The sequence below is a fragment of the Bos taurus genome, chromosome 5, assembly GCF_002263795.3.
Source record: "Bos taurus isolate L1 Dominette 01449 registration number 42190680 breed Hereford chromosome 5, ARS-UCD2.0, whole genome shotgun sequence".
Classification (NCBI taxonomy): Eukaryota; Metazoa; Chordata; class Mammalia; order Artiodactyla; family Bovidae; genus Bos; species Bos taurus.
Window position 1 is genome coordinate 26082827 of NC_037332.1, and position 12310 is coordinate 26095136.

General features: G+C 49.9%; 1 protein-coding gene across 1 annotated transcript; it reads right to left on the reverse strand.

Moving 5' to 3' along the window:
- Positions 1–2983: 2983 nt before the first annotated feature.
- On the reverse strand, positions 2984–10747 carry HOXC13 (homeobox C13). The gene is given in 2 exon segments (NM_001083490.1): positions 2984–4554; positions 9973–10747. Coding segments are annotated over 2 exon segments (993 nt in total). The 5' UTR covers positions 10709–10747; the 3' UTR covers positions 2984–4297.
- Between the last annotated feature and the right edge of the window lie 1563 nt (positions 10748–12310).

Sequence of the window (12310 nt, forward strand, 5' to 3'; positions counted from 1 at the left end):
TTCCACCCTCCCCCTCTTCCCAGTGCTTCCTGCGATGTCAAGGTCAGAAAGACCTAGTCACGGTCAAGGCTAAAAGAGGAAGAGCCTGGTTGGTTGCGAAAAGGCTATGGCCCCCTCCTCCTCCTCCCAGAAGCTCCTGGCTCCCCGGGGCCCCTCCATCTTCCACCAGCGCAGGTCTGGATACACATCTGCCTGATCCAGGGCTTGGAGTTTTTTGAGGACCGGGCTTCCGACACCATCCAAGTCAGACTCAAGTAGATCTTGGTGTGTGGGGTCTCTTCAGAACAGAACAGAGGGGGCTGCTACAGGGTCCCCAGCTTCAATCCTTGGAGAGATGGAGAGTGTCCCAGGGGCTGCCTCCACCTACACCCACACAGCCCTGCCGACAAGCCGCCTGTGGAAAAGCGTCTGGTCTGGAGACAGCCATGGAGGAGTCTCCCAAGAACTGCTGGCCTTGCATCCTCAGGTGGGTTCCTGGCTGTGAGACTAACTACTGGCCAAAAGGCCACTTGTGCTGGCCCTAGATCTGAAGACTAAGAGATGGGTGGAGAAGGGGTTTTCTCCCCCAAATCAGGAAAAGCTCTAAATGAGTCCTCCCTGGCAGCCTGGTAGAGTGATGTCCAGAACGAGAGTCCTGTGAAGCTCTGGCTCTCCCAGGTCCCCCAGCCTTGGCCACAGAGTCATAGGGAGCAGGCGATGCCACTGGGTTATAAGAAAGATAGCAGGAACCTCAGTCCCAGAGAAGAGGACACTGCAATGCTCACAGTCCTTCGGACCTTTTCTATCCCCTTACACCTTCATATTTATTGCATCCTCACTCTCACACAGACTCTAGCAGACTGGCCTTGGAAAGAAAAGCTTTTATAAATTTGAATGAAGAAAACACACACTCTACACCTTGAGATGAGTGCTGGCTGACAGCATTGTTACACATGTACACACAGAGGCAGTAAAAGCTGGGGAAATTCTGCACTAATCAGAGGCTCCATACACACACACACACAAAGATGCACACAGGCACACACACACAGGCATGTGCACACACACACACACACACACCCTTTCCTAGGAATGTCTCACAGAGTTCCGCAGTGAGAATGCCAACTCTTGGAGGAAGGGCAGGTAAGGAACCAACACAATCAGGGAATGAATCATACTTTTTTTCCAACTCTGGGGAATGTGTGTCTCCCCGGAATACACACTCACACAATACCTGTCTCACACAGGAGTTTCCATTCTCAGACCTGCTTACTTTTATGGGACAGGCATCCCCAAAACTGCTCCAGGCATAGTTAATCCAGTGAATGGGTGGCATCTTAAACACCCTGGCACACTGGGGCTCACTGGGACTCAGAAGTAGCACAGTGCCTGCCCAGGTCACTGGTGTCCCAGCCTACACCAGCTTTCCCTGTCTTTTCCATCGCCCCCTTCTGGGGCCTTACAGCGGGTCCCTCCGTGTGGGAAGGCTCGCTCATGTGACTTCATGTGGGTTTTTGTGCAGAAGTGGAAGGAAGCCTCGGAGAACTTTAGAATTCTCTTTCCCTACTGAGCCTCCAAGTTTCCACTGTGTCTTACAGCTGTGTCATGGGACTACCCAGTGTACCTTAAAGAGGTCAAGAGGGGTGTGGGTCCATTAAGGAAGCCCTGAGGTCTCTTGTCTACTCACTTCGTTTTTCTGATGAAACACACACATTTAGTGTTCAATTCTTTACATCTCAGGGAAGTCTGAGGGGTTTTGGAGAGAGGTTAAGAGTGGTGAGTGGGGAGAGAAAGGGGAGATGGAATTAAGAATGAACATTATTCCTGGGAGATTCATCTATTTGCAACTCCTAAATCTGTACTGCTCAGCCTGGGATTCTTTGGTTAGTTAATCCAGGGTTGAGATGGAGAGAACAGGATCGGCAGCCACATCAGTAGCAGAGGCTCCACAGAGGGTGAATTCTTCAGTCTGTCTTAGTCTCTCAGATTCAGTGTGTGTGCTGTGTGTGCATGTGTGTGTATCACACCCCCCACCAAACATTTATTTAAATAAACTTGAAGACCTTCAGCCATCAGGCAAAGAGAAATTGGAGCACTCTGAATTCCAATCCAATGCCTCCAGTCTTTCTGTATCTCAGGAGAGGAATAATATCATATATAAATAAAAGTTGTTGCAGTAAAGATTTAATCAGAGATAACATTGTTTTAGGCTATATTGCTTTTTAAAAATCTCTTAATCTGACAACTTAATGCTCTCATTAACTCACCCAGATAGGAAGATGGGCGCAGATGGACACGACAGTGAAAACAAATTAGTGGCAGAGTCTACACAGCTACTGATTGCCTGGAAGACTGAGGTTCCCAAGAAAGCTAAGCTGGAGAATAGAAGCAGAATAGAGAATAGAAACTTGGGGACCACAGCATCCTTGGGTCCTGACCTCTTGCACAGGTCGGTGGGGAAGAAAAGACAGCAGCTTGGGAATGCTGAGCTTGCATGCCGCCCCCCACCAGGATTGGCTAAGGGGACCACTTCCTATTTCCAGCTCTGAACTGTTGGCAAGGATTTGGGACCCTCTGGGGCACAATGGCCTCCAGAACCTAAGATTAGAGCCCAATTGCTGCCACCACCACCGGAGCATCCAGCTTCCAGATGGGATGGCCATTTTCTCAGCCCCAGGATCCAGATCTGAGCCCTACTAACTGAAGTGAACTCACTTACTTGCTGCCAGGCCTTTTTAGTCACTGATCACATCCTTCTCTCTGAAACCTTCTCACTTGTTTGGGGCATCAGGATGGTAAAGAGTTTTATCCTGTCTAGACACTATCAACAATTTGAATGACTAACTTAAAAAACTCAAGTAAAGCGAAATATGAGTTTGGGATGTACCTAGCCCAGTGTGATGTCAGTACTCTTGCCCTGGCCAACCCTGGCTGTGTCAGGGCAACAGAGCCTCCCCCATACAGCCAGTGGATAGGAGTTTCAGAAATAATCCAAGCAATAAAATTAAGGCAAAAAAAAGATTTTATTTTAAAAACAGGTTTGTGGGTTCTTTTTTCTTTTTGCATTCAGTACATTGTCATTTAGACACCACAATACTATATACAGATACACAACTTTAAAAAAAAAAACAAAACCTTTTTCTGATGAACATTTCAAAAGAACACTGTTTTGTAATGTGCCAGTGGGAAAGGAGAAGGCGAGCCCCAACACCTCCCCAGCACCGAGCTGGCTTTTGAGGAGGGAAATGTCAGTCGGGTCTAATTAGCTGGCTACTTGCGATTATTTTGGCCTCCTGGAAGAAAACGGCTCTCCTCTGGACAATGAGTAAAAGTCAAAGTGTGAGGCCTTCTCAGCTATTGCCTTGATGGAGAAGTGACTGGAGAGGGAATCTGCTGGGGCACCCACTCTCCATCCTCTTGGAAGAGAAGTCTGTCCTTTCCTTATGAGAAAAGTTCTGCCCCTGTGCCTGCCCTAATCTCAGCCTCACCATAGAGAGACAGAGAGATAGAGAAGACATATTTAGCAGCGTGGTGGGAGTTTCTGTCTTCCCTGGATTTTCAGATGGGACTCAGAAGCAGAACAGAGGAGGCTGTGGGGGCACTGGTGGCTCCAGAGAAACTCACTTCCTTGCCTGAAGTAGGAGAGGGGATAGGTGGTCCTTGGCCAATTCCAGCTTTTGTTGAAACAGATAAGAAAAAAGAAAACCTAAGTGCTGTCTGTACTCCAATCACGATGCCAGATCCCTAATACTTATCATTAATATTAATGAGACTTTTAAAATATGCACAGAAAATCTTAACGGGGATATCTTGCCTAACTAAGGAGTGCCAAGTGGTTGGGAGCAGGAAGAGGGACTGAAAGTAGGAGCTCAGCAGGTCCTGCACCCCGGTGGCACCCTCAGTGGGGATGCCTGTCTACCTGCCGGGGCAAAGGATGAGGCAAGAACGGGATCATTCAGGGTTCTCCAACTTTGCTTTGGCTGGAATGATCTTCGCTGCCACTCTGCTTTCTGGCAAGGGGAGAGGGGTGAAGGCCAGAGGGAGTGGAGGCCAGCTGCCCTTCTCCCACAGTCCACTCAGACCCACCTCCAAAGCTGTTGAGGCCACGTAGGTCCCATCTGCATAGGGGTGGGGGTTGAGAATGGGGTGGGGAGTAGAGGGCAGCAAAGCCAACCATCTAATATTTTCTGCCTCCCTGCATTCCTCTTTCTGGTTAACGTTAAATATTGGTCTGCACCCGGGAGAAGGGTCCTTCTGGTGAGTTCGGATATGGTACAAATTGGCGACATAAATAGACGGGGCAGGGGCCGGTGGGCAGTCAGGTAGAGTGAAGGTGAGGCGTTTTCGATTTGCTGACCACCTTCTTCTCTTTGACCCGACGGTTCTGGAACCAGATGGTGACCTGGCGCTCCGAGAGGTTTGTGGTAGCTGAGATGCGCCGGCGCTTCTCTTTGGTGATGAACTTGCTGGCTGCGTACTCCTTCTCTAGCTCCTTCAGCTGCACCTTGGTGTAGGGCACTCGTTTCTTGCGCCCGCGCCTGTAGCTGTTCACCTCGGGCTGTAGGGGGACCACGTCTGGGGGGAGAAAGAAGGCAGGCAGCAGGAAGTGAGTCACGCGGCTGGACCTGGCAAACGGCTGTAGAGGCGCAAGGCATAGGGACTCACAGGGGGCGGGCGGATTGTCCCCAAATCCTTTGCACCTCTGCCATTACCAAGGCCACGGCTGAAGTGACGACACTGGGGTAACGCCTCTGGCTCGAACTTTAAAGGAGGGGGTGCCAAAAGCTCAGAAATCAAGATAAATAACCTTTTATATATTATACCTATATGATTATCAAAAATTTCATGATAAACAAAAAGTCGAAATTTTAAATGAATGCAGGACCAGTACTACTGATTTTTCTTTTTGCTTCAGCCTCCAATCTGGTTCTGCACAGCATTCCTTATTAGAATCCTTGTCCCCGTAGAGGAGTCCCTCCAAATTCCATCCTGGTCTGCTAGCCTGCAGGATTGCAAGTATTCAGGAAAATTCCTCTTTCCTAGCAGTTAGATCACTTGGGAATCGGTCAGTTATACTCTGCCCAATTATTAGAGGAAGGTGTCCTTTTGTACGCTTGAGGGAGACTGTCTGAGGGAGACTGTCTCAGTCGGCATAGACCATCAGGTGGGGCCTCTTGCCTTTGGTCACTGGCTCTGTGCTGGGAATCTGAGGCCAGCACCAACAGCTAGAGAGAAAAGTGTCCAGGTGAAGCCAGATGCCTGGGAGTCAATCTCTTAAGGAATCCAATACTGTAAGCCACTTAGTAACATCCCAGGTGAGAATGTAAGAAATCAGGTCCCGAGAAGTAGAGAGTCCACACCCCAGGGTGTGCCGGCCAGAGGAGACACACCAAGAGAGCCCCTCTTGGGTTAAGACCAGCGGTTCACATTAATTTTCTACAAAAAGAAATCAGTGCCCTTCCCCTGCCTTCCCTCAAATGTCCATTCACCAAGACAGAGCAATTCTGATCTGGTTCCCCATCCTCATCTTTCCACCAAGGCTGAAGGAAACTCTCCAACCCATGCAGGAACCCTAAACTCTAAATACCTTGCCATACCACTGCTAGTTCAATTTCTTTCTGCTCTATGAGAATGTCACAGGAACTAAAGGCTAATGTGCGTCACTTACGGCCCCTCTTCCACTCCAACCTCACCCCTGTCAACAGAAAGGTCCTTGCAACACTTTCAAGGAAAGTAAGGAACTAGGGAGATGATCTGACTAACTCACCCCTCAACTTTAAAAACTGTAATTGGCTGACTTCTTCCTGCAGGATCTAATGAGTAGGTCTGAATAAGGTTTCCTCTTCATTCTTACTGCCCCTTGGAAGTGTAGACACAGTCCAGAATAAGGGCACAAAGCTCTTTCTGAAATGCCTGTTCTCACCTCCCCTTCATGAATCACTTTCCTTATCCCCTTTCTCATTGGGTCTGCTCTCTTTCAGAGATCTTTGTCTACACAGGACAGGAAAGAAGAGGTCACCGTCACAGGCAGGGGGAAATAAAGTACATGGAAAGAATATGGGAGAGAGGGGATTCCAATGGCCTGGTCTAGCTGTCTCCAGGATGACAATTTCTATGGGAAATTGTTGGACTTGTCATTTTTCTCTGCCTATGTAGGAACAGGCTAAATTTTTTAAAAAATCTGAAAAACAAAACAACTTCACTTTAGCAAAGCAGATCCTTTATGTTAAAAAGGATTTTTTTTTTTGCACAAGATAATTAAAAAAAAATCTCTCCGTTCTCAAATATGTTTTGCTCTTACAAATGTAACTATGATTTGAGAAATCGATGAATCTGGAACAAGAGTAAAACACAGAAGGTAAGTAGTGATAATATGAGATTATTTTTTAATCCTTGGAACATCTTTTTAAGGCTTATTTTATTAAACCCATTTTACAAGTATAAGGAATCTGAGCCTCAGAACAGGTTAAAAAAACTCAAGTGGCAGAGCCGGGTTTTAAAACCAGATTTTTGGGCTCAACATAATGACACAGTAAGTTCTAAAATGGAAATAGACCACCTGGTACAATTTAGCTTTAAAATACCTCCTTTTCCCTGGAGAACAAATGGGATAGAAGTGGGTTCGTGTTCCTGACTTAACCAGATAATTGTCCCTGATTTGTCAAACATCATTTTCTGAGAAAACTCACAGTTATCTACCTGATTTGGGCTCTCCTAAACCCCAACTATAAATTTCCCATGAGGTTTAATCAACAAACCCTAAAAGAATCAGTTTTTGAAAAGCATATAACTGGTCTAAATTGGCTATTTTTTTCTACAGTATGCCAAGGGTTGATCTGGCCAAGCTTTCCCTGGATCAGACCAAACTGCCAGTTATTTTGGGCAGCTGGGGAAATACCTTCAGCCTTGCCTTCTCAAAGAAGCCCCCTTTCATTGTCTTCTGTCTTGTTCGGAAAGGAAGTGGGATCTACAGATACGGAGACATCTGGAAATTTCAGCCCTGAGTTGTGTCTATGCTACCTAAAGTAAGTAGAGGACTTGGTGATTAATTTTACAATCAACCTTTCCATAGTAGTCTCCCTTCAGAGCATGCGCAGGCATGCAGGCACACACACACGTACACACACCCTACTTCATACCTGGGAACCCAACGGACACTTTTGAGGAGCAAATAAAAAATTAGATCGATGCTTAGCCATAGCTCTCTCTTGGGGTCCTGTGTACACGTTTCTACCACCCACTAGATCTTGCCCACTCTCTCCCACAACAGGGCTCTGGGCTCCAAAGAGGACCTAGTTCTGCTAGAAATCCTAGCCACTCTTCTCAACCAAAATCCAATGGCTTATCAGCAGAGATTTTCAGTATGACCCAAAGAGCCCATTATTTCTTTCTATTATTCTCTTCCCCTCATCCTATTTGTCTCTGTCTCCCTGTCTCCCCACCACACCCACCTCCTCTCTCGGAATCTCTGTCAAAATTAAAAATTGTCTACCCTCACTATAGGAAGGAAAATAAGAGCGATAAAGCAAGGGTCTATATAATTGGGTGAAGGAAGAAGCCGCAACTCATCTTGGCCCTAATTATCTGGATCTTTCTGAACAATTGCCTTCGTCTTCCACACCAGCCTAGACTGCTACAGATGAGGTTTCTCAGAGCCAGAGGCACTGAAGAGAGACAGTAGTGTTTATGCTGAGATGCTGCCGAACAAACCACAATTGCATAGACAGAGTTATCTGGCAATCTCACTACTTCTAAAAGGGCTCTGTGTGGGTAGAAAGATGGAGGGTGTCTGAAGATAATTTCTTATTCATCTACCTTTTGTGTGTACCTCTGTACTGAGATACACCAGCCAGTTTCTATTTCCACACTGGGAGTGTGTGAGCACATAGCTGTTGAGACATATTTGGTTTTATATCCATTTTCATGCCATAATTTTCAAGTGTGTTAAACCTCAGTTGGGTTGTATGATTTTTTTATGTTAAAGATATTTTTCCCTAGGAGGCTGTGATCAAAAAGTGCTTACTTTTAGCAGGTTTTTTTTTTTTTTCTTTTCTTTTCTGGGAATCTTTAAGGTGTTTTATTTTGCTCAGATTTATTTCTGAGCTCCTCTCCAGTCTCTCACTCACTCCGCATACAGACACAGCAATGCCAGAGCAGCTCCTTCTCATCCCCTCTTCACACTAAACCAACCGCCCATTGCTCTGCCCACAGTGGGGCTGGTGGGCATCGGCCCCTCTGCCCTTCAGCCCCTTAGCATGGTCTGTTGGCTACCATCTACCCATGCTCCAGGAATTCCTGCTAAATCCCCACCTCCCAAGGATCTTCCCATCTGGGTGAGATGGGAAATTAAAGGGTCATATCTCCACAACACATTATTGCACACCTACATGTGAGGTGCTTATCTTCTAGAAAGTGTTATTATGTGTTTCATATTATGTAGTTAATAACATAAATCATATATAAAAATATAGTCAATGCAGAGTAGGTAATGCATGATACTGTACACTAAAATTCCATCATCCTTAAATCTTCTGGCAGTCAGAAACTGAGTGTCTAGTGTGGGTCCCACCTTGGTCAGTTGTATTATACTAAGTCATCTCAGAATATTTACAAGAATATTATTTGCTATACTTTGTAACATCATCCAGTATTTTTTTTAACTGTCTGCTCTTTCCCCAATCCCGGATGCAGAGGAATTTCAGGCCCACCCTCAGGAGGTCTTCAGGTCTTCCCAATGAAAATGTCCCTGGGTCCCCACAGAGAGCCATGACGGGGCCCTCTGGGTAGTAGGAGGAAACATATATGGCTGTTCTGGGCCCCCAGGACCCCTGCGAGCATCAGAACGGAGCCAGTCAACCCTCTCCCACTGAGCTCTGCTTATATATAATTAGAGCAGACTCAAGATCTGGATTCGCTGAATCCTGATTTCTCAGCATTGCGCTGAATCCAAAGCTCCTGATGTGATTTTCAGAACCCTGGAACTGGTATTTTCCTCTGGGGAGTGGGGGGTGGGTGTTGCGGGATTCTCTCTTGTTCAGAGATAGTCTCAATTGGAGAGGGAACAGAACACCAGTGAATTCCAATCCCCCACCGAATACATAGCCAGACAATGCCGAGGGGTTCCCAGCCTGGGCCTGGACCTCAGATTCCTCCAAAACAAGCCTTCCCCCGAAACCTCATCCTCACTCCCCTCTTTCTGTGTCTAAGGCATGGGTAACTCTCTCCCCGACGTTTGGCGGAATTGGTAGTGCGCATACACACACAGGATATGAGCCCCACAGACAGGCAAAGAATTTTATATCCCAGGAGAGAGATGCAAACACCCTTTTTCCCCACACGCTCTCCAGAGATTTCAGTTCCCTTGCTCCTTCAACAATCAGGAAATTCGTGGTCAAATTCTTAAATCAAGAAAAAAAGAGAAAACTTTTAAAAATTAAAAATCTACATTTCTGTAGACCCTGGCAAATTAGACCCGTATTTTAAAAACAGCAACAGCGACAAAACACCTGTCTAGTGCCTAAATGTTCTTGGAAATTCAGGCCAAGAAAATGCTTGGGGTTCTTATTTTCTCCTCCAATTGACTCGGTGGCTTGAGTGTTTTTGTTCTAATGGTTTTAGATTCCAAGGCACCCAAGGCCCACCCCACCCCCCATTTCAGGCCGGAAGCGCGTTTAGGGGGCCAAGAGCCGCCCGTGAGACTGGAGCCCGGCGGAGGGGGAGGAGGCGAGCTCCCCACTGGAGCGGAGCCGGCGGCCCGGCGCTTGGGCGCCTGTGATTGCTTCACTCTCGGCCGGGCAGCTCCGGGGAACGTGTCGGAGCAGATTTCTTCCCCGGCGCATTCCTCAGCGCAGCTCGCCCGGCCGGCTCCATCTGCAGCCCAGCAAAGCCGGCGCGCCAGGGCCAGACGGCGGGGGTGGCTGGGGCGCGGAGCCCCGGGGCAGACGGGGCTGGGAGGGGTCCCTGGCGGCGGCCGCGGTCGGGACCCTTCCTTACCTGGAAAGGGAGACTTCCAGAGGTGGGCGGACTGCGACTGTTCCTTTGAGCAGTACACCTGACTATCCCAGCCGTTGGAGAGAGCCCAGTGCTGGTAGCCTTCGACGGGGATGAGCGCGTCGTGACGCGGCTCTGGGTGTCCGCTGATCCCAGGCACCACCGACACGTCCAGGTAGCCGGGCATCGCCTGGTAGGAGCTGGCGAAGCTGGGATAGAAGGCGAACTCCTTGGCCCTGGAGGACAGGTCGTCACCGGGAAGGGCGCCCGACGGCTCGGGGTACTTATCGCCCGGGTGATAAGCGCAAGGCTTTTGCTGCAGGTTCACGTTGTGCGACAGGCGGCAGCCGTAGTAGCTGCCACCGAACGGGTAGCCATAGCCCAGGGTGGCGCTGGATGAGGTGGGGGGCGCCGGCGGCGGGGCGCACTGGCGCGCCGCCTCCGGGGCCGGGATGTCCGTGTAGACGGCGCCCTGAGGGGCGCCCAGGGGAGCCGGCGGGCGACCCAGCACGGGGTGCGGAAGCAGGTCTCGGCAGTGGCTGGCGGGGCAGCTGTTGCCCAGCCCGTCCATGCTCGGAGCTTTGCCGGGACTCGCTCCGCTGCAGCCGACCCCCGCTCCGCCCGCGCTGCCGCCTCCCCCGCCGCTGCCGCCGCCGCTGCCGCTCTCCGCCGCGCTGTCCTCATAGACGTACATAAGGCTCTCCGGCCAGCGCGGATGCAGGAGCAGCGAAGTCGTCATGTCATGATCTGCTCGAGCTTTTTAAAAACTCCACTTGCCAGAGGCTGCGAGCTAGGGAGACACCTCGCTCCCTTTTCCCCTCCCCCACCCCTCCTCCCTTCCCTCCCCACCCCTCCTCCCTTCCCTCCCCACCCCTCCTCCCTTCCCTCCCCACCCCTCCTCCCTTCCCTCCCCACCCCTCCTCCCTTCCCTCCCCACCCCTCCTCCCTTCCCTCCCCATCCTTCCCCTCCTCCTCCTGGTGTTTCCACCGCCCTCCCCACCTTCCCTCTACGCATGCGGGTACACTTCATTAAGAAATCACCGTCTCCCGCCTGCCTCCCCTAGGCTACCCTCCCGCGCTCACGTGACGCCGGCGGTGCACGTGACCTCCTGGCTGGGTTTCCTGGGGTTCCCACCCTTAGAGGCGGGGCGGGGCGAAAGGGGAGATGTCTCTGCTGATTGGCTCTCGGGGGGGGGGCAAAGAGGAGGGAGCTGGGAGATTTAAAGGGACAGGGTACCGCCCCCTGGCAGGCCCAGGGGAGGGAGAGTGAGGAGGGTGAGGCTGAATTTGGCCGACGCAAAGGGGTCTGGAGAGAACAGACAGTTCATGGGCACTTCCTCCTAGGCTGAGGAGAGGTACGGGGAAGACTGATTCCAACCCACAAAGGTTTCTGACTGGATGGGGGCTTGGAGCTAAGGGTGGAGGAGACACCGTATTTTTTTTTCTTAATAAATAAAAAATCTAGAAAGCACGCGGAAGCGCACCGGCAAGGAGTAGGGAGCCCCGGGTCTGGCCTTGCCGAACTACCCGGGAACTCCGGCTGGAACCCGACGCCGACGTCAACAGCAAGACTTTGATGTCGGGACTGGGTTTCCATTTCCGACTTCCATACACTTTCTCCAAAGCTCCAGTTGTCTGACAGGGACCCTCTCTAGTCTGGTTGCCCGCAGGTCTTCCTCCAGCGGAGCAGAAAACTGGGAGAATGTCATAACTCCCAGACACAAACATCATCACACCGAGGGCAGGATGCTCTCAATGAAAAACTGAGATAGAATAAAGGAGAGAAATGGAGGCATTTCAATACACAGTAGAGTTTAAAAGCCTCGGAGTGAGATTTTTCAAAGGAAAGGGGGAGGAGGAGCAGGGATTCGGTCTAGGAAAGCTGAAAAGCCCTGGATGCGAACCAGAGCACGCGCTCTCGGATCCATATACAAAAGGAACGTGGCATGAGGGAGAGTAGGCAGCGCTGCCCCTTTGGAGGAACGTTTCCCAGGCGCTACTCTGGGAGACCCCAGGAGGCCCGACCCCAGCCCCGCGGATCCGTCGCCGCCCTCGGCCATAAGCTGAGGAGCCAGGCAGAGTCTGGATCAACGCAATTCCCAGCTTAGGGATAACCCCAACTTTAGCTCCCAGAGCATTCTTGGGGTCACTCCCTTTTAATGTGAAGTGTTTCAATGCTTTGAAATTACCTAATCTTTCAAGAAAAAATCAACACCAATTTATTAATTTTCTAAAAAAAATTAAAAAGCCACCTTTTTCCCTCCTCCCAATTTCCCGACTTGTCGGACTTCTGTGCTCAGTTTGGATACCCCTTTCCAGAGAGCATTTCGGTGGGATTGAG